At 45.8% G+C, this 22,171-nt stretch overlaps 1 protein-coding gene across 1 annotated transcript in view; it reads left to right on the forward strand.

The window, feature by feature from the left end:
- LOC126188328 (serine protease Hayan-like) overlaps nucleotides 1–21,575 on the forward strand; it is a 48,792-nt gene extending 27,217 nt beyond the window's left edge. The window contains exons 3-7 of the mRNA XM_049929923.1: nucleotides 439–527; nucleotides 3,467–3,582; nucleotides 11,320–11,573; nucleotides 16,817–16,968; nucleotides 21,394–21,575. Of these exons, the coding sequence (XP_049785880.1) occupies nucleotides 439–527; nucleotides 3,467–3,582; nucleotides 11,320–11,573; nucleotides 16,817–16,968; nucleotides 21,394–21,555 (773 nt within the window). The 3' untranslated portion in view covers nucleotides 21,556–21,575. The remainder of the gene's footprint in view (nucleotides 1–438; nucleotides 528–3,466; nucleotides 3,583–11,319; nucleotides 11,574–16,816; nucleotides 16,969–21,393) is intronic.
- Nucleotides 21,576–22,171: the final 596 nt, after the last annotated feature.

Below are 22,171 nucleotides of genomic sequence, written 5' to 3' on the forward strand. Positions count from 1 at the left end.
TTCGGGCTAAAGGAAACCACTGATGAAACGGTGAGAATCCAAACAATAGTAATTCTGGCAATTACACAGATGGATAGTTGTCTGAAACTGTATGAATTGCAGATAATGAAGTCGATTAACGATCTCATTACATACTTGTTTGTAGAAAGTATGTTGCATCCGATATTGCAGATGGGTTTCTTTCTTACCTCCCTGGGTTCTTCGTGGAAAACTCGCAAAACAGTAAATACGAACCACTCTGCATGAAAAGTCGGTCCGTCTTAACGTATTTATTGCCTAGTATCTACCCTGTATAAAATGGTTTCCTTCAACTTGCATAGAACCGAATACGAACACAATTATTTTTAAGTTTTAATACAACAAAAAATACTAACGAATTTCAGAGATGTCGTCAGATGCTATGGAACTACTGAGAGCCTCGTTTCTTCTCTTACACAGCCTGCAAGTCCTACAGGAGTCAACGCGATGGTCTGACGTACCACATCCTCTACGGCGAGAAAGCTCGACAGGCGGAGTTTCCACATATGGTAAGTCCAAGAAAATGCTTTTGCTTACAACATTATACATTTATGTAAGTACACTTTACACGGTCCGTGTCGATGGACGCCACGCAAGTCTGCCAGGGAGCGAGCACTAGGTACTATGCTAGAGCCATACTAGGCAGAATGGTGTTCTTCGTGGCTGACTTAAATCACCTTCAGCATATACAACAGACGTCCTTATCCACCAGTAACGTCAACACCACATCGGCCTTGTTTAGAAACATGGAGTTGACGAACGGTCAAAAATAAGAGCACTGAAAATAGAAGCTCGAGAAAATTTCTTTTAAAAAAAGCTGGACCTATTCAGTTTGTTCTAAGTTTCATGTGAATGTCTCACAGTCTTAGCTGGGAAGCCCGCCTCCGCGGCTCAGTAGTCAGCGTGTCTGGCTGCGATGCAGAGCGCATGGGTACGATGCCCCGTACTGCCAAGGACTTTTCTTAGACAGCAGGACTGGGACGGAGTGACCTCAGCCCGGTCACGCTGGTTACTGAGGAGCTACAGGAGTGGGACTCTACACCTGTGGCGTCCTCTCGACAGTCGTGTGCGCTGTGGTAGCCCTCAGCCCCAGACCATCGACGCCCTACAGGGAAGCCCTGCACACGCCACAGCTGCAGATTCTCCCGCAGAAGCGTCAGAACGCGACTCGGCCTCTTCTGGCGCGTCCAGCTCGTTGTGTGTCACAATAATGTCAGGCGTATTTTACTGCTTATGATTTACTGCACAGATTCACATACCAGTCTTCGTGTTACTGTACCACTACATAATTTACACTGCAAGGTGTTATGTGTGGCTATTGCCTGTGGTGGATATCTCATCAGAGATTGCCGACACATCGACACGGAGATCTGTTCTTCAAGCACGTCTGCTACAAATAATTTGCATCTGACTCCAACAAAAGAAGAAGAAGAAGGGTCCGCCGCTCGTGGTCTCGCGGTAGCGTTCTCGCTTCCCGAGCACGGGGTCCCGGGTTTGATTCCCGGCGGGGTCAGGGATTTTCACCTGCCTCGAGATGACTGGGTGTTTGTGTTGTCCCCATCATTTCATCATCATCCAGGAAAGTGGCGAAATTGGACTGAGCAAAGATTGGGTAATTGTACGGGCGCTGATAACCACGCTGTTGAGCGCCCCACAAACCAAACATCATCATCATCCAACAAAAGAAGAGCCTGCCCTTACAGATGCGATAGTTCGCACATCCGTGCTTTGGCGAAGCTATTCCGTCCTGCAGCTAACTGTCAGGAATCCTCATCCGCGATGTTTCGTATCAGGAACAATTCTGTGTGTTTTATTGAGCTCCGCCACGTTCAAGCCGATAATTGTATGAAAAACGTAAAACCTTCTGTTTCGCCTGGCCTCTGAAATCAGCTTCAGAATTTTCAAATGGTTCAAATGGCTCTGAGCACTATGGGACTTAACATCTTAGGTCATGAGTCCCCTAGAACTTAGAACTACTTAAACCTAACTAACCTAAACACATCACACACATCCATGCCCGAGGCAGGATTCGAACCTGCGACCGTAGCAGTAGCGCGGTTCCTGACTGAAGAGCCTAGAACCGCTCGGCCACCGTGGCCGGCTCAGAATTTTCCTAAAGACTTTCCATAGCTGCAATGAATACTTAATGAATAGTATGTTTCATGATACTTTAGTCCAAGCGTAGTTGTAGAGTGCTCCATTAGGGGGGCAGGCGAGACGGAAGATGTAGAAAAATCATCTGCTGTGCAAAATGGTTCAAATGGCTCTGAGCACTATGGGACTTAACATCTTAGGTCATCAGTCCCCTAGAACTTAGAACTACTTAAACCTAACTAACCTAAGGACATCACACACACCCATGTCCGAGGCAGGATTCCAACCTGTGACCGTATCGGTGGCGCGGTTCCAAACTGTAGCGCCTAGAACCGATCGGCCACTTTAGCCGGCTCTGCTGTGCAGTCCGCCTGCTTAGCTGAGTGGTAACGCGCTTTGCCTATCATGCGGCAGTCCCGGGTTCGATTCGCGGGCGGATTGGAGGTTTTCTCCGCTCGTGGACTGAGTATTCTGTTGTCGTCATCATCATTCATCATCACCGACATACAAGTCACCCAGTGTGCCATCACCTGAAGTAAGCCTTGCAACTCGGCGGCCGAACTTCTCCGGATGGGGCCTCCAGCCCAACAATACCACACGATCATTTCATCTGCTCTGGATTGTCGCATCGAATTAGTTAGCACCTGCAAATAAACAACCCAGTGGACAAAAATGGTTCAAATGGCTCTGAGCACTATGGGACTTAACATCTATGGTCATCAGTTCCCTAGAACTCAGAACTACTTAAACCTAACTAACCTAAGGACATCACACACATCCATGTCCGAGGCAGGATTCGAACCTGCGACCGTAGCAGTCGCGCGGTTCCTGACTGAAGAGCCTAGAACCGCTACAGCACCGCGGCCGGCCCCAGTGGACAGATTTCCAAAGAGCACTGCAATCGTTTCTGCAGCCTGAAAGAAGCAGAAGGGGCTTCAATGAACTGCACGCTTGTTTTGACGTTTGCGGCGCCCATATTGATCACCTGTAATAAGAGTTAAAATCTTGGAAAGACGCTCTGACCACTGGCAGTGAATCTATTTTCTGTATTTCCTATAGTTTTCGAGCAGTCGTTTTGTGAAACCACGGAGGTACTTGTGAGCAACCCAGGACTATTGCGCAAATGCAGAAAACCACTATTGAAGGAAGACTGCGCATCACTTTTCTCGTGCCTATTGCATAACTCGCTTAAGCTGCGTGAGAGTTTCAGAGGCGGTTAGCGGCCTGTTGAGGATTTTCCCGTCGCTCCTTACACCGGTTGAACGGGACGGAAAGTGGCTACCCGCAGTACCGGTTCAAAACTACACTCGACCAGGTAGTGTGGAGTGTACAAGCAGACTCTGTCGTGTTGCAGGCGGCCCTGGGCTACAGCGTGGCGGGCACGGAGGGCCTCAGCTGGCTGTGCGGAGGGACCCTCATCAGCGACCAGTTCGTCCTCACCGCGGCCCACTGCTGCGCCAACAGAGTCATGTGAGTACTGCACTGCTGCCTCGGCGGTCACTGAGCGACCAGGAGAGGCCGCACCTCCGCCGCCTCGTCCCTCTCACTGTGTCACATACGCACTGAGGTGACAAAAGTCATGGGGCAGTTCCTAACATCGTGTCGGCGGCGTAGTGCAGCGGATCTACGTGGCATGGAGGTCCTCTGAATCACGCTGCCTCTGGAGCCGACCACAATTGCGCAAGTGTTCCCGCTACAGTAGTCTGCGATCTCTCTATTATTTCCCATGTCGGGTGACCTGGGTGGCCAAATCATTTGCCCGAGCTGTCCACAATGTTCTTCAAAGCAATCGCGAACAGTAGTGGTCTGGTGACATCGCGCATTGCCATCCGTAACAATTCCATCGTTGTTTGGGAACATGATTTCCATGAATGGCTGCAAATGGTCTCCATGTAGCCGGAGATAACTATTTCCAGTCAATGATCGGTTCAGTTTGGCCAGAGGATCCACTCCATTCCATGTAAACGCAGCCCACTCCAGTGCGTGCACAGTGCCCTGTTGCCAACTTGGGTCCACAGCTTCGCGCGGTCTGCACCACACTCGATCCCTACCATCAGCTCTAACCAACTGAAATCGGGACTCGTGTGACCAAACAACAGTCTTCCAACCGACACATTCACGAGCCCAGCAGAGGCGCTGCTGGCGAAGTCGTGCTGTTAGCAAAGGCACACGCGGCGGCCACCTCCTGACATGGCCCACTAACGCCCTATTTCGCCACACTGTCCTAACGGATTGCTGCGTCATTCGTCCCATATCGATTACTGCGATTATCTTACGCAAAGTTTCATGCCTCCCCCCATGAACCATGGACCTTGCCGTTGGTGGGGAGGCTTGTGTGCCTCAGCGATACAGATAGCCGTACCGTAGGTACAACCACAACGGAGGGGTATCTGTTGAGAGGCCAGACAAACGTGTGGTTCCTGAAGAGGGGCAGCAGCCTTTTCAGTAGTTGCAAGGGCAACAGTCTGGATGATTGACTGATCTGGCCTTGTAACAATAACCAAAACGGCCTTGCTGTGCTGGTACTGCGAACGGCTGAAAGCAAGGGGAAACTACGGCCGTAATTTTTCCCGAGGGCATGCAGCTTTACTGATACGATACTGCGTGAAGAGTTTGACAGAGCACTGAAAGACCTGAGTCGAAACAAGGCCCCCGGAGTAGACAACATTCCATTGGAACTACTGACGGCCTTGGGAGAGCCAGTCCTGACAAAACTCTACCATCTGGTGAGCAACATGTATGAAACAGGCGAAATACCCTCAGACTTCAAGAAGAATATAATAATTCCAATCCCAAAGAAATCAGATGTGGACAGATGCGAAAATTACCGAACAATCAGTTTAATAAGCCACAGCTGCAAAATACTAACACGAATTCTTTACAGACGAATGGAAAAACTAGTAGAAGCCGATCTCGGGGAAGATCAGTTTGGATTCCGTAGAAATACTGGAACACGTGAGGCAATACTGACCTTACGACTTATCTTAGAATAAAGATTAAGGAAAGGCAAACCTACGTTCCTAGCATTTGTAGACTTAGAGAAAGCTTTTGACAATGTTGACTGGAATACTCTCTTTCAAATTCTAAAGGTGGCAGGGGTAAAATACAGGGAGCGAAAGGCTATTTACAATTTGTATAGAAACCAGATGGTAGTTATAAGAGTCGAGGGGCATGAAAGAGAAGCAGTGGTTGGGAAGGGAGTAAGGCAGGGTTGTAGCCTCTCCCCGATGCTATTCAATCTGTATATTGAGCAAGCAGTAAAGGAAACAAAAGAAAAATTCGGAGTAGGTATTAAAATCCATGGAGAAGAAATAAAAACTTTGAGGTTCGCCGATGACATTGTAATTCTGTCAGAGACAGCAAAGGACTTGGAAGAGCAGTTGAACGGAATGGATAGTGTCTTGAAGGGAGGATATAAGATGAACATCAGCAAAAGCAAAACGAGGATAATGGAATGTAGTCGAATTAAGTCGGGTGATGTTGAGGGTATTAGATTAGAAAATGAGACACTTAAAGTAGTAAAGGAGTTTTGCTATTTAGGGAGCAAAGTAACTGATGATGGTCGAAGTAGAGAGGATATAAAATGTAGACTGGCAATGGGAAGGAAAGCGTTTCTGAAGAAGAGAAATTTGTTAACATCGAGTATAGATTTAAGTGTCAGGAAGTCATTTCTGAAAGTATTTGTATGGAGTGTAGCCATGTATGGAAGTGAAACATGGACGGTAAATAGTTTGGACAAGAAGAGAATAGAAGCTTTCGAAATGTGGTGCTACAGAAGAATGCTGAAGATTAGATGGGTAGATCACATAAGTAATGAGGAAGTATTGAATAGGATTGGGGAGAAGAGAAGTTTGTGGCACAACTTGACCAGAAGAAGGGATCGGTTGGTGGGACATGTTCTGAGGCATCAAGGGATCACCAATTTAGTATTGGAGGGCAGCGTGGAGGGTAAAAATCGTAGGGGGAGACCAAGAGATGAATACACTAAGCAGATTCAGAAAGATGTAGGTTGCAGTAGGTACTGGGAGATGAAGAAGCTTGCACAGGATAGAGTAGCATGGAGAGCTGCATCAAACCAGTCTCAGGACTGAAGACCACAACAACAACAACAACGTTTCATGTCTGTTAGCACTGACATTTCTAAGCAAACGCCGATGTTTTCGGTCGTCAAGTGAAGACAGACGGCCATTGCATTGTCCGTGGTGGGAGGTAATGCCTGGAATTCGGGGTTTCCGGCTAACCGTTGACACTGTGAATTTCAGAACACTGTATTCCTTAACTATTTCCGAAATGGAATGTCCCATGCGTCTAGCTCCAACTACCATTCCTCGTTCAAAGTCTGTTAATTCCCGTCATAAGTCGGAAACTTTATCACGTAAATCAACTGGTTACAAACGGCAGACCTGCCAATGCACTACCCTTCTGTATCTTGTGTACACGACATTATCATCTTCTGCGTTTGTGCACATCGCTGTCCCGTGACTTTTATCACCTCAGTATACCTGTCATCCTATTTCTGTTCGCAGTATTTGCATCCCAGATTAATCGATTAACTTTACCTGCACACTCCCATACCCGATACCTACTAGATCTGTTCTAGAGCTCAACGTGAAATCAATTCTAACTACAGAAACAACATCTAAATTCGCTCCATATTTGCAGCGTGGAATTTTATTAACATTTAAGTGCTTTAAACTGAATTATACTGCATTATCAATGCTGTAAAGTTTAAATGAGCCACTTTTCACAGTGTGCTTACCCGCATTTTTCAGTTCCACTTCTACTTTACGGTGGCAACACCACCAAACAAGGTAGTCGCCCTTCAGTGCTCCTACAGTTCCAGAACTAGGAGAAAGTTCACACACTTGTCCAGTCGCGTTATTTCGGTTATCCAGGGTTGCCCTTAACCACTTTAAATGAATGCCGCGGTGGTTTCCTAAACAGGCGGCGACGGCCACCGTTCGTCGTGCTTCCCCGGGTGCTCTGCAGCAGCCACCTCGCTGTCGCCGAGGTAAAGGTTTCCCCCTTCCACCGAACTCTGCTTCAACGGCGAATGTGTGTTGTAAGAAGCCGATACCAACTTTAGTCCCTTCACGTTTTCTTATCATATACCTGTACGACTGTATTTTTACTTGAATGAATTCTAAGCAAGCAATTTATGAGCCGGACAGCATCAATTCTTGGATGAGCCCTCCATCCATTGCCACTTGTATTTATCAGTGCTTTGAATCGCTGTGTTAAACCTAAGAACATAAGTACCCACGCTTTAATTAAAACTTTCAGACCTGTCAAATATAAAAAAAATAGATGTCCTGAAAAAAGTAACTGTTTAATCTAGTGTGAATATCAACAAATTGCTACCAGTGAATGTGTGTTAACATGTATGTAAATGTCAATTACTCTTTTTCTTATTTCGGTACTTCATTAGCATAGATAGCTTGCATAGCAACAATCCCGACAGATCTAGAAGACTGTAGTACTGCCAAGACAGAACGTACCAAATACGCTAGGTACGGTAACTTACGTTCGGATGTACAACAAAATGTTCATGGAACGTATTCTATAAGGACAAAATAAGAAGCTGTCGGCCTGCAAGTGAGAGGCAGTGTTTCTTTGGTCACTAACGCACTTGTTCACTTTTGGGTCAATGCTCTTTTACAACGTTTTTCCGGTCGAAAAGATTAGACGCCAGACCTGAAGAGTGATTCTGTAAGGTCTGCAAAACACCCATCTACGGCCTCAGCTACCTCTCCATTGAACTCGAAATATTTTCCAGCCACAAGTTTCTTTAGGTTCTGCATAACATTTAAGTTAGAGGCTACGTATTCTGTTGAAGAGTGTGTACGTTCCAACAGTTTATACCTAAAATCCCTTACTTTTGCATCACCAAAGCGGCTCTGTAACCATGTGCCTTGTCTTTATGAAAGACTAGCTGACTAGCAGAAGCTGCCTGGGCATGTATTTATTTCATTTCTATTCGTCAATCCGTTCCTTGCCCCTCTCTCTGTCCATCTCTTTTGTCCGCCTCCCTGCCCGTCTTCTTCTCTCCCTTATCTCTGTCCACCTCCTCCACCACCACCCCAATCCTGTGTCCATCTCTCTGTCCATCTGCTATCCCCCCTCTTTCTCTGTCGATCTCCTGCTCTCCCTCTCCCTGTACGATAGAATGATATAATTTTGTAGATAAATTCAGCGGCACATGTGTCTACTATGTGCTACATGCGTTGCGAACAGAGTTAATATCAAAGAAGTAATAAATTCAAGAGGCATGCGAAATGCAGCGGATTTTCATGCATCTCAGTGTTTACGTCAGACGGCCGCTGTGGCCGAGCGGTTCTAGGCGCTTCAGCCTGGAACCGCGCGACCGCTACGGTCGCAGGTTCGAATCCTGCCTCGGGCATGGATGTCGGTGATGTCCTTGGGTTAGTTAAGTTTAAGTAGTTCTAAGTTCTAGGGGACTGATGACCTCAGATATTAAGTCCCATGCTGCTCAGAGCCATTTGAAGCATTTTGTTTACGTCATTTCTCCTGAACTGTGTGCCGCGCAATTCTATAATTTTGCACATTTATTCAGAGCCATATGTGAACACTGTCTGAAAAATATATCGTGAATACAGTTATCAGTAATCAATAATAAATTAAAACGATGTGCCTCATGCCACAGTTTCACTGTACGAACAGGGAAAAGGTAGCAAGCGGTAAGCTTTTTTTTTCGTTTCATCATTATATGAGAGTTGTAACGAGAAAAATTTTCGTAAACGTTTGAAATTGCGAATAAAGTTTGTTGCAAACCACTAACCCTGTAAGGGCTCTCGCTCTAAAATACTGGATGAATAAAATATGGGTACTCGCAAGTCGTCGCCTACACTTCTTTTATCTACGCTGAAGCTACCAATGAAAACACCGTAAAAGTCCGTATAATAATTTTGGAGATTAGCATGTGGAGACAGACAGAGAGACATACAATAAAGTTTTACTAAAATTTGCTGACGTCTAGCGCGTTTGGAGATTAGCGTGTTGGAAGATTAACAGACAGACACACGGTGGCTTTATAGATTTATTACGAGTATAGATTAGTTTTTCATCATTTGCAAAAACCATTTATTCACTTGTTTGATATACTTCGCTCCAGCCGACGAGTTGAACTTCGCCTGTTTTGGTGCAGAGCCATCTGCTTGCACCCTCTGCTTTGGTCTGCTGCTTTCCTTCGTTAACAAATGGAACCTAGTCTCGACCACAAATAACAAGTTGGCACAGAAAATTAATAGGATTCCTTCCAAAACAGTCCAAATATCGCTGAGAAATTGACTTTTAATATCCACTCTCCTACTGCGGTACGCTTTTTACAGAATTCTCAGTGTTTCCTCAGAGTTAGTTCCCCATGAAAAATGTACCAAACACTTTTCTGATGCTGCTGTTACGTCAGGTACTTCATATTTCGTAGACCTATAATAGACGATCGTCCGATACGTAATTTTGCGCTCTTTCCGGATTTTGTATCTGTGATTTCAGTTTAAGAATGTTCAGTGGAAGTACGGTAGTTACACATTTCTTAAGTGTTACAAATGAAGAGCAAACTCCTTATAAACTTTCTTCAGTTATTAATAAATTTTAGTTGACAATTAATGGTTCAAACCAAACATTTCTGGGAAGAGACGGGGTTTCAATTTGCCTGTTTCAATGGAATACATATAACTCGAGCACTTCAAAAAGTTGTTTAAATAAAGATTCTTCAGATCAAGTAGCCACTTGAGATAAGTTTTTAAGTAACGTATTTTAATACAACACATAGAAATCATGAACATCACGTCTGTGCTGCAATAAGATATTGTCTCCTTGCGCTCATAACTTCAGGTGATGAAGGTTTGATACTAATTTCATTTCATTTTTCATAAATAAGATGTTATACTGAATATTTTTCATGATGCTCACAATGAAGCTATAATTTTGCAACGTGATTTTGATAATAATATCACGTTTAAGTTTAAATGGTTGTTGTACATGACAGGTTCAGATTAACAGTATGGATAGTCTGCAAAAATCAGCAGAGAGCTCTAACTGGGGAGGCATCAAAAATGGTGTCCCTTAGGGTTCAGCCTTGGGTCCCTTATTGTTCTTAATATATATTAATGGGTTGCCACTCTATATTCATGAAGATGCTGATGAGTAATGACACCCAACAAACAAGAGTTAGCTGAGGAAATTGTAAACAATGTCTTTCAGAAAATTATGAAGTGGGTCTCTGCAAATGGACTCTCGGTAAATTTTCAGAAAACACAGTGTGCACAACTCTGTACAATAAATGGCGTATCGCCATTGATAAATATTGACTTTGAACAGAAACCTGTTGCTAAGACCGAATATTCAAAATTTCGGGAGTGTGCATTGATGAGAAACCGAATTGGAAGAAACACATTGATGATCTGCTGAAACGGTTATGTTCATATACATATACTGTTGGGTTACTGGAAATTTTGGTGATAAACGTATTAGTAAATTAGCCTGTTATGGCTATTTTCATTTACTGTCTTCAAATTGTATCATATTTTGGGGTAATTCATGACTAACAGAAAAAGTATTCATTGCAGAAAAGCGAGTAATCAGAATAATAGCTGGAGTCTACCCAAGATCACCTGGCAGACATTTATTTAAGGAACTCGGGATATTCGCAGTACCTTCGCAATACATATACTTACTTATAAAATTTGTTGTTGATAACCCATGCCAGTTCAAAAATAATAGCGAAGTTCATAGCTACAACACTAGAAGAAAGGGTGATCTTCACTATTTTAGGCTAAATCTGACTTTGGTACAGAAAGGGCTGAATTATGCTGCCACAAAAGCTATTGATTATTTCCCAAATAGCATTAAAAATCTGACAGATAGCCAATCAAAATATAAAGCAAATTAAAAGAATTTGTGAATGATAACTGCTTATACTCAATAGATGAATTTTTAGATATGAAGTGGCAACTGTAATATATACCATTACGAAATGCCGTATTCATGATCTATGGAACAAGTATTAATGTAAAGTAATGCTCTTGATTTGAAAACAGTAAATAAAAGTTAATTGTCTTCTCTGTCTAATTTCTTCTGACAAATTTGCTTAGAGGTACAGTTTACGGTCGTTAAAGAGACTGGCATCCACGTGAGAGAATCTGTTTTACATTAAAGCAGGGATAATCGCGGACCTTTGGATTGCAGGAGGAGACCTCTGCGGGTGCAGATCGGGACGCTGGAGATCCCCCCCACGGAGGGCAGTGACTCCATGTACGGAGTGAAGGACGTGGTCGTCCACCCGGGCTACAAGCGGCCCTACTACGCCAACGACATCGCGCTGCTGAGGCTGGACAGGCGGGTGCAGTTCTCGGACTCCGTGTTCCCCGCCTGCCTGTACGCGGAGGGCGGCGACCCGCCCACGCTCACCGCCACCGGCTGGGGCGCGACCACGGCCAGCGGTGCGTAGGCCTGCCCGCGCCACTGTCGCCTCGCCACCACTGTAGCCTGTACCACGTCCGTACACCGTCCTCCCCCACACTGCCATACCGCGATCATTCACAACAACATTAACGCAGCACAACAGACGATACTCGTTCCACTTCTGCTATACAGTTACACACATTATACAAGAGCAGAAGGCAGTTAACAGTAAAAGAAATCTGTTAGGATGAATCTACGTCCAACTTATACACAGTCATCCTACTCACTCACTAAACACACACTCACATCTATTCCACAGCCGGCCGTAGTGGCCGAGCGGTTCTAGGCGCTTCAGTCTGGAACCGCGCGACCAGGCATGGATGTGTGTGATGTCCTTAGGTTAGTTAGGTCTAAGTAGTTGTAAGTTCTAGGGGACTGATGACCTTTGATGTTAAGTCCCAAAGTGCTCAGAGCCATTTGAACCTATTCCACCTGTTTCTGTTTTACCACAGAAGCACTGATTGTGTCGCTCTGTTGTCATCCATCCACACAGACACATTACATAAATGCTCAGACACCATCAGCGACCAACCCACCCATCCCCCCCCCCCCACCCCCCACGCCTCCACTATACATTTGTTTTGATACACGCAAACTGTTAGTCCTGCAGAAAAACGAACATGACCCTGTTTGTATGACGTTTAATGTAGTTAAATGTTCTACAGGGATACGTTTCTCGCCAGAGGCAACGGATTTCGAGCTACTCAAGGAAATGTACAAATGTGACCTTCAAACCTTCAAACCACCCCCATACTCAACCGTCACCACTCAGGAGTCGTAGTGTACTGTTCCTGACACTCCCTCATACCACAGTTATGTTATGTTATGTTATGCTATGTTAACCGTGGGCCGAGAAACGACGGTTCCGTCCCCGCCGCAGCCGCAGTGGTCCGCAACCCCACGACGACTACCGCAGTCCACTTCACCCCTCCGCCGCCCCACACCGAACCCAGGGTTATTGTACGGTTCGGCCCCCGGTGGACCCCCCAGGGAACGTCTCACACCAGACGAGTGTAGCCCCTATGTTTGCGTGGTAGAGTAATGGTGGTGTACGCGCACGTGGAGAACTTGTTTCGTGCAGCAATCGCCGACGGAGTGAAACTGAGGCGGAATAAGGGGAACCAGCACGCATTCGCCGAGGCAGATGGAAAACCGCCTAAAAACCATCAACAGACTGGCCAGCTCACCGGACCTCGACACTAATCCGCCGGGCGGATTCGTGCCGGGAAAGCCCTCATACCACAGTACAAACATGTCTGACTACACGAGTTGTTTCCGATATTCCACCTTTTCTGGTCAGTATCGATTGGACTCTTACACCACCAGCATAGTCGGTTGTTTGGTTAGCATTATTAATTTAAACGTGCCCGTGAAGGCACCGAAAGAGAAACGACTTTTGTAAACGTTACGCTAAAACTAATTAGGCAGGTAATTCGATACAAATTTAACCCTTAGAAACACAGTAGTTTCGTAGTTAGGAGAACTGACGAGTAAAACAATATAATTTTTTTCTGCTGCTTAAATTCGCAAAATTGTTACATAAAATTTACACAAACGTCAGTTTTACAATTTTCGAGTGATCGACTAAGCCAGTGGCGTAATTGCACTGAATGAGGACCAAAAAATTTCCAATGTGGGAAATAATTCGTGCACTCGCAAATGTTCGTAGGAGCGAATACCACCCAGAACATACTAGAAACCATGACCGGGATGGAGGGGGGGGGGAGAGTGTGTGAGTAGGGTGCCTTTGCAGGTCAATCTTCTACGTTTTTCTTGAATTATTCGACAACTACAGCCTCAAGCGGAAACGGATCCCAGTACGGAATTTAAGTACACTAAATTTCCTACAAATAGTCTCGTCCATTATTCTTTTCTGAAGCACTATTACTTTGCACGTAGCGAACGAGAGGGTATGAGAACCTCCCGCAGCGTTTGGAGGCTACATATAACATTTTGGGTTGCATAAAACGATATCGGTAGGGACAGCTCCGTCACCGTTGACATTTCCTTTATTCGACGGAAGTGCCGGCAAACGAAATGGCTCGCAGCAGGCGGCCGAACTCCTCAGCAGGGGAGTCCTGGCCAGATAAGCCATACGCAGTTTTCACTTATTTTTTGTGCAGGTGTGTATTCCAGCATAGTGCTGAAACTGTGCTAGTCCACAATGAAAACTCATTTTACAGACGGAGCTATTCGATCAAATGACCGACGCAGGGAACTGGTTTCGAAGGTACCTTCGCGAGAGAGTGAAATTTTTATATCCGTGCACAGCTGATAAACAGCAGAAATACGGACAAATAATAAATGAACAGAAAGTTATAGGATTTATTGCTGTGAACATTGCTTGGAAATTTAACAGTAAGTGCTTTGAGATTCATATTTATTGAGATTATACCACAGACGACAGTAATTTGGTGGTAGAAATGTCAAAAACTTAAGTTCCTTGCTCATACTCACTTTTTAGAAGCGAAAGTGCCGCGTCGTGGTGGTCCGTCACTGCGGCCCGCAACACCTCAGCACACACACACACACACACACACACACACACACACACACACTGCTGCACATCACTGCAGAGTCACTGCTGGCCTGCTGGAAAGATGTATCCGAGACAAGATGAACTGATACCGAATGCAAGTTTCAGGTCGAAGAGTAATGTGGGCGTTACTTTTTCCAGCAGCAGGTACCATGTATGAATGGAAAAGGTTCATTTCTCCTAAAAACATGCAGCGCATATCGTCGACATTTACACGGTAATGCCGACGGTCTGAGTGCAATTCAGATAGCAAGATAAATGGAGGAAAGAAAGTGATCGTAATGAAGTACTTTGTAACGAAACTTCGTGGCAGATTAAAACTGTGTGCCCGACCGAGACTCGAACTCGGGACCTTTGCCTTTCGCGGGCAAGTGCTCTACCAACTGAGCTCCCGAAGCACGACTCACGCCCGGTACTCACAGCTTTACTTCTGCCAGTACCTCGTCTCCTACCTTCCAAACTTTACAGAAGCTCTCCTGCGAACCTTGCAGAACTAGCACTCCTGAAAGAAAGGATACTTTGTAACGAGCCGCCGCTGTCTACACACTCCTTAAACCGTAGTACTCAGACAATATACCTGAACAACAGCAGAAATTTTGCCTGTTGAGATCTCGTTCACCATGCCTGTGACTTGATTCTCTGGTGTCTGATACTTAATAGTACGTTTCCAAGTCTGCGTGTCTCTCTACATTCTGTTGCAATAAGGTCACTAACGGTGGACCAACATACAAGTCACTCCTGTATCACTGAGTGAATGCCGGGATTAGTACGGTCCTGAAACTACGCCCCGTTTGAAGTCTCACTATACTTCCTGTGCACTCATTCTGATAGCAAGTACGCTGACGGAAAAAAATTGCAGGTCTAGGAAGGAGTTGCCCGACATAAACGAAAGTTGGTAGGAGTGTCTCTAGTTCTGAAATATGATGTCTGTTCACATTTTGCACTAATCGCATAAGAGTGGTAGTAGTTGCGTCACAATGAGGATGCAAATCAGTTTGGCTCTGAATGCACGCCATAATGGTCGTGACCATTAGTCACCTTTAAGACTGGACTTTATGAGTCAGCCAAGAATGCCTTTAAGGCGCCAAAGACGCCATCATCAACCAACGCAGAAGGTCGTGTAATAGGCCTACGAGAAGCTTGATGTTCCTTCTGCCATACTGCAGAAAGGCTTATCGAGAAAGTAGGCACTGTAAGTGACTGCTGGCAGCGGTGATGACGAGAATGTACAGTCGCAAGAGCACCGGGCTCCGGATGGCATGTCGCTCTGCCGAGAGAGAAGAACGTTCTATTCGGTGTACGGCTGTGGCGCATCATACTCCATCTGCAGCAGTCGGCACCAAATGGCACAACCAACTGTTGCAAATTGGTCACTTCTGAGACAGCTCCGAGCCAGACCGACCCCAGATCACCGTCACTTGTGACTTCAGTGGTGTCAAGCGAGAGCTCCCTGCAGGGCGGGTTAGTGGTCTGATGGACTCTGGTTCTGCCTTGGTGCACTGATGGCCGTGTGGTGGTTAGTAGGAGGCCAGTTGAGGTCCTGCAAGCAACCTGTCTGTGTGCTGGAAACATCGCACCTACACCTGGAGTTATGGTCCGGAGTGTGATTTCATATGACAGCAGGAGCAGTCTCGTGGTTATCCCTCGCACCCTGACTGCAAATTTGTACGTCAGTCTGGTGATTTGACCTGTCGCGCTGCCATTCGTGAAAACCACTCAAGGGGGTGTTTTCCAACAGAATAACGCTCCTCCACACACCGCTGTTGTAAGCCGACATGCTGTACAGAGTGCTGGCATGTCGTCGGTCACCAGATCTGTCTCCAGTCGAGCACATATATGACGTCATCGGTCTACAGCTCCAGCTTGATCCACAACCTGCATTTACCGTACGCGCACTGACCGATCAAGTACAGTATACGTGAGACTCCATACCACAAACTGATATCCGACAACTGTACAACACAATGCATGCACGTTTCATGGTTGCATTCAACATACTGGCAGTTACACCGGTTATTAATACATCAGCAGTTCACATTTGCAATGGCTTATTTCGCGATTATATTAACATCAGATCTCGCAATGTTAATCACTTAAATATGTTTCCAAGACAAATGTAGTCCCGAAATTTCGTCACTCTGCATTAATTATTTTTTTGTGCTCCAAATTTCTTTTTCCGTCAGTGTACGTCTGTAGTGCCGTACCATATTGAATGTGTGAGGACTGTTCACCAAATATTATCTGGTATACTGACTTCGTAATATATTGACCTTGTAACATAATGACTTTATAAAATATTGAGTTGTTCTACGTCATACAGCATTATTGTGCATCTGATGTGTGAATGATTTAAGTAATTAATAGTACTAGTATAATAACAAAACGTAAATTTTTTCTGGACATATGAGCACCTGCATCTTCGAACTACGAGCCTGTGTCAGCGGAAAGAGGTAGTATTATCTGCCTGTGATGAGAAGTAGATTAACTGCATCCTAATATTTTTCTTCTATTTCTTATTTTATGTGAATAAATGGATCATTCCTTTGTGCATAGAGCCTTGTATGTAGTGAGGGGCACCGGTTACGACGGTTATAAACATTTATAGTTACTCCTCTAGATATCAGTCACTTCCTCGTGCAGCCGAGGGTAACAGCTGTTAACAGTCCATGTGCGACCTCTTTGCAGGAACGAGGATGAGCCCGCTGCTGCTGAAAACAACGATTTCCCCGTTCCCGCTGTCGCACTGCCAGAGGACTTACGAGAACAAGTTCCCCAACGGGCTGGACTCGTCGGTGATCTGCGCCGGCGACCCGCAGGGCAAGGCCGACACCTGCGTCGTAAGTACTTCAGGCCACTTCTGCGCATTGGCGTAAGCACATCATGCAAAAATGCGATGATGGAAACTGCAATTTATTCACCATTCAGACGTCAAAACGACTCCACGTTTCTTCTTTACGTGAGAGTGACATAGTTTCAAGGACACAGCCTGGCAAAACTAAAAGGAGAAGCTGGCAGAATTGGGTGGGGGGGGGGGGGGGGGCGAGAACGAAATGAAACTTCAAGGGTGGGAGGGTGTGTGATGTTATTTCAGTGATTACAAAGACGAGTCAGGTGTCAGTTCAGTGATTACAAAAAGAAATGTTCAAATGTGTGTGAAATCTTACGGAACTTAACTGCTAAGGTCATCAGTCCCTAAGCTTACACACTACTTAACCTAAATTATCCTAAGGACAAACACACACACCCATGCCCGACGGAGGACTCGAACCTCCGCCGGGACCAGCCGCACAGTCCATGACTGCAGCGCCCGAGACCGCTCGGCTAATCCCGCGCGACAGTGATTACAAAATCGAGTCAAATTTAGGAATGGCTTGCACGTTGGGGACGGCGTGACGCAGCCGTCGCATCCCCTCCTGGTGCAAGCTGGCCTGCGACTGCTCGGACTGGTCCGTCACGCCCTGGATGCAGGCACGCAGGTGGAGCTGACGTCCCAGCTGGCAGCGCACGTGTCCTGCCTACGACAGATCGGGGGATCTCGTTGGCCACGGCAGTAGCTCAGCGTCGCGTAACCACTTCACAGAGACACGTACTACGTATGATTTACACTCCGCAAGCCACCCAAGGGTGTGTGGCGGAGAGCACTTTATGTGCCAGTGTCATTACCTCCCTTTCCTGTTCCAGTCGGGTATGGTTCGCGGGAAGAACGACTGCCGGAAAGCCTCCGTGCGCGCTGGAATCTCTCTAATTTTATATTCGTGATCTCCTCGCGAGGTATAAGTAGGCGGAAGCAATATATTCGATACCTCATCCAGAAACGCACCCTCTCGAAATCTGGACAGCAAGCAAGCTACACCTCGATGCAAAGCGCCTCTCTTGCAGAGTCTGCCACTTGAGTTTGCTGAACATCTCCGTAACGCTATCACGCTTACCAAATAACCCTGTGACGAAACGCGCCGCTCTTCTTTGGATATCTCCTCCGTCAACCCGACCTGGTACGGATCCCACACTGATGAGCAATACTCAAGTATAGGTCGAACGAGTGTTTTGTAAGCCACCTCCTTTGTTGATGGACTACATTTTCTAAGGACTCTCCCAATGAATCTCAACCTGGCACCCGCCTTATCAACAATTAATGTTATATGATCATTCCACTTGAAATCGTTCCGCACGCATACTCCCAGATATTTTACAGAAGTAACTGCTACCAGTGTTTGATCCGCTATCATATAATCATACAATAAAGTATCCTTCTTTCTATCTATTCGCAATACATTACATTTGTCTATGTTGAGGGTCAGTTGGCACTCCCTGCACCAAGTGCCTATCCGCTGCAGATCTTCCTGCATTTCGATGCAGTTTTCTAATGCTGCAACTTCTCTGTATACTACAGCATCATCCGCAAAAACTGCATGGGACTCCCGATACTATCTACTAGGTCATTTATATATATTGTGAAAAGCAATGGTCCCATAACAATCTACTAGGTCATTTATATATATTGTGAAAATCAATGGTCCCATAACACTCGCCTGTGGCACGCCAGAGGTTACTTTAACGTCTGTAGACGTCTCTCCATTGACAACAACATGCTGTGTTCTGTTTGCTAAAAACTCTTCAATGCAGCCAGACAGCTCGTCTGATATTCCGTAGGCTCTTACTTTGTTTATCAGGCGACAATGCGAAACTGTATCGAACGTCTTCCAGAAGTCAAGGAAAATAGCATCTACCTGGGAGCCTGTATCTAATATTTTCTGGGTCTCATGAACAAATAGAGCGAGTTGGGTCTGACAAGACCGCACCGCACGGAAAGACACAGGTGAGAGCGTAGGGTGTCAGGGAGGTGCGGCAGGGCCGGCCAGCTCTCTGCCGCTGCCATCCGCCACCTCAGGTCACGCCTGTTGAGTTCGCACATCGTGGCGCTGGGACTAACACCGCCGTGCTTCTCCACATCATTTGAAGAACGGGACGCCGGCGTACTTGCCGACGATGGTCATCCGCGGCGGTGCAGAACCACAGTTCATCTCCAAAGACAACGCGACGCCAGACATCCGTTTCACTGTCCCAGAACCACTCTAAAAGCAGCCGTCCGTGTCGCGGCAGGCGTGTCGTCACCCCCCTAGTCCCACTGCTGACAGCCGGCCTCCGTCCAGTGGTGCGGGCAGACGCACAGTACAGTACTTGTTGTTTGGTGGCAGTCGCGGACGTGAATGGGCTGCAGAGTGGTCGGTGTACAACTCAGCGAGCCTCCATTCTGGTGGTCAGACTTGGGCTGTCCTCACGTTCCCATCCAGTCCAACGTAAGGCCGCTGTCACATCCGAATATCCCACAAATGTGGATACTGCACTATTCGAACAGCCGGCCAAATGGACGCCCACAACTACCCCTGTCGAACTCTGTCAGTTGCCGATAACGTTGTCTCGCGGAAGTATCCGGCAGCTGCGCGTCCTTCACGGTGATTAAAAACGTCTGACGCCGCCGTTACGCCTCTTATATACCCTACCAGGCCTGGCGACAACACGAAACGCAGACGTCACTAACATACACTGGTGGCCGATCTACCTGTCACAGACAATTCCCGCTCTAATCATTTAGATATCCGCACACGGCGTGCACGAGTACCAAGTCACATTGACATCTAATCGAGTGTGCTAAATGGTTCACTTATGTTTGTCAGGCAATATCTACCTGCATGGCTGCCAATGCGTATGTCAAAATAACGTGTTATCTGTCACATAACAAACTTTTGAATTATATAAATTGAATATGAGCATCTTTCTTTCAAAGCATTTATGGTACTTTTGTTGGACGACATGTACATTTCCAGTCATTTGAAATTCAGGTGAGCTCAATGTAAACGGAAGCGCCAAAGAAACTGGTACAATCATGCGTATTCAAATATGTAGATATATAAACAGTCATAATACGGTGCTGCGGTCGCCAAGCCTATATAAGACAACAAGTGTCTGGCGCTGATGTTAGATCGGTTACTGTTGTTACAATGGCAGGTTATCAAGATTTAACTGAGTTTTACCGCAGTGTTATAGTCGGCACACAAGCAATGGGACACGGTATCTCCGATCAGCGATGTTGGAGATTTTCCCGTACGACTACTCCACGAGTGTACTGTGCATATGAGGAATCCGGTAAAACATCAAATCTCCGACATCGCTGCGGCCGGGAAAAGATCCTGCAAGAACGGGACCAACGACGACTGAAGAGAAACGCTCAACGCGATAGAAGTGCAACCCTTCCGCAAATTACTACAGATTTCAGTGCTGTGCGATCAACAAGTGTCAGCGTCCGAAATAATCAACAAAACATCATCGATATGGGCTTTCGGAGCCGAAGGCCCACTCGTATACCCTTGATGACTGCGTGACAAACAGCTTTACTCCTCGTCTCGGCCCGTCAACACCGACATTGGACTGTTGATGACTGTTGCCTCATCGGACAAGTTTCGTTCCAAATTCTATCGAGCGGATGGACGTGTAAGGGTATGGAGACAACCCCATGAAACTATGGGCCCTTCATGTCAGCAGGGGACTGTTCAAACTGGTGGAGGCTCTGTAATGGTGTGGGGCGTGTGCAGTTGGAGTGATATGGGACCCGTGATACGTCTAAATTCAACTCTGACAGGTGACACGTACGTAACCATCCTGTCTGATCACCTGCATCCATTCAAAAGAGATCTCAACCCCCTCGCACTCTTACGGATTTATTGACAGCCCTGCAGGATTCACGGTGTCAGTTCCCTCCAGCTCTGCTTCAGACGTTAGTCGAGTCCACGGCACGTCGTGTTGCGGCACTTCTTCCCGCAAGCGGGGGTCCTATACCTTATTAGACGGGTATAGCAGTTTCTTTGGGTCTTCAGTGTATATACGTGTTAGATGCACTTTCATTGCAACTAACAAAACTATTTTATAATAGCATATACTCAGTTTATTTATGTTCGTAATTCTTTTCCTTGTTTCCAGTCTATGATAGCGCAGCATTGTCGATAACCCATTTCAAATGGTAATGACCATCTTCAGTAATTCGGTACGCTGAGGATAATGTTTTGTGAAAGTCGACTGGAAATAAAGAGAGAAAACGCTGTACCTCCTCGATCACTCTTTGCGTGGACTCAATTGTGTCGTAGTTGGTATTTATATTGACTCATTTCTCATCTCCAAAGAGTCACGCTAGAATCTATAGAGAAAGATGTGTGGGTGCGTCCTGTACTTAAATTTGTCTAACCAAACGATTGTTCGTTCTGTTTCAGGGTGATTCCGGAGGCCCTCTTCAAGTCATCGGAGAACGCGCTCCGTGTTCAATTGTCGGGATTACCAGCGTAGGGCCGAAACCGTGCGGCGGTTCCATACCCAGTGTGTACACGCGGGTCTCCAACTACCTAGACTGGATTGAGAAACACGTGTGGCCATAAAACATTATTCATAAACTAAACTGCTTATGGGAGTCGTAGTCATTGAACTTCGTCTTCCAGTGCATACCTTCATACACTGTATTCCAGTTAGTTCAATGGCCAGTAAAGCGTACTGTCCGGCTGTCAAACTGTGATAACCTATATGTTTAGTGTAAGAATGCTCTCATACTATTTATTAGTTGTGAAAAGTGTCAGAGTTCAGTTTTGCACATTGTAATAATTGCTTCAAAGACGTATCGATATGAGAAAAATTTATGTCCCATAGGCAATACAACAACAACTTCTCATATATTTCGCATGTACTGTAATGAGACTTCAAATTTATCCAAGTCTAGTTGCTTACTTCCTGTTTTTGAAAAGACTTCTGCATATTGCAAATAAGACAGCCAACAAAATAATTCACCGTCAGTCCCAGTTGGTATTATTCCTAATATCATCTCAGCATACATCAAACTTCGATTGACTGGACCACTCTCACAACACGACGAATCTATAGAACTCTTACGTACTGTGTTCACAACAATTCAAATCACTACTGTTATTCATTTTCATAAAATGATAGTTGTTTATTTTGTAAATACTACATAACTATAGCAATGTACATACTAAAAGTTAG

Source organism: Schistocerca cancellata, chromosome 5, assembly GCF_023864275.1.
Source record: "Schistocerca cancellata isolate TAMUIC-IGC-003103 chromosome 5, iqSchCanc2.1, whole genome shotgun sequence".
In the NCBI taxonomy this organism is placed as follows: Eukaryota; Metazoa; Arthropoda; class Insecta; order Orthoptera; family Acrididae; genus Schistocerca; species Schistocerca cancellata.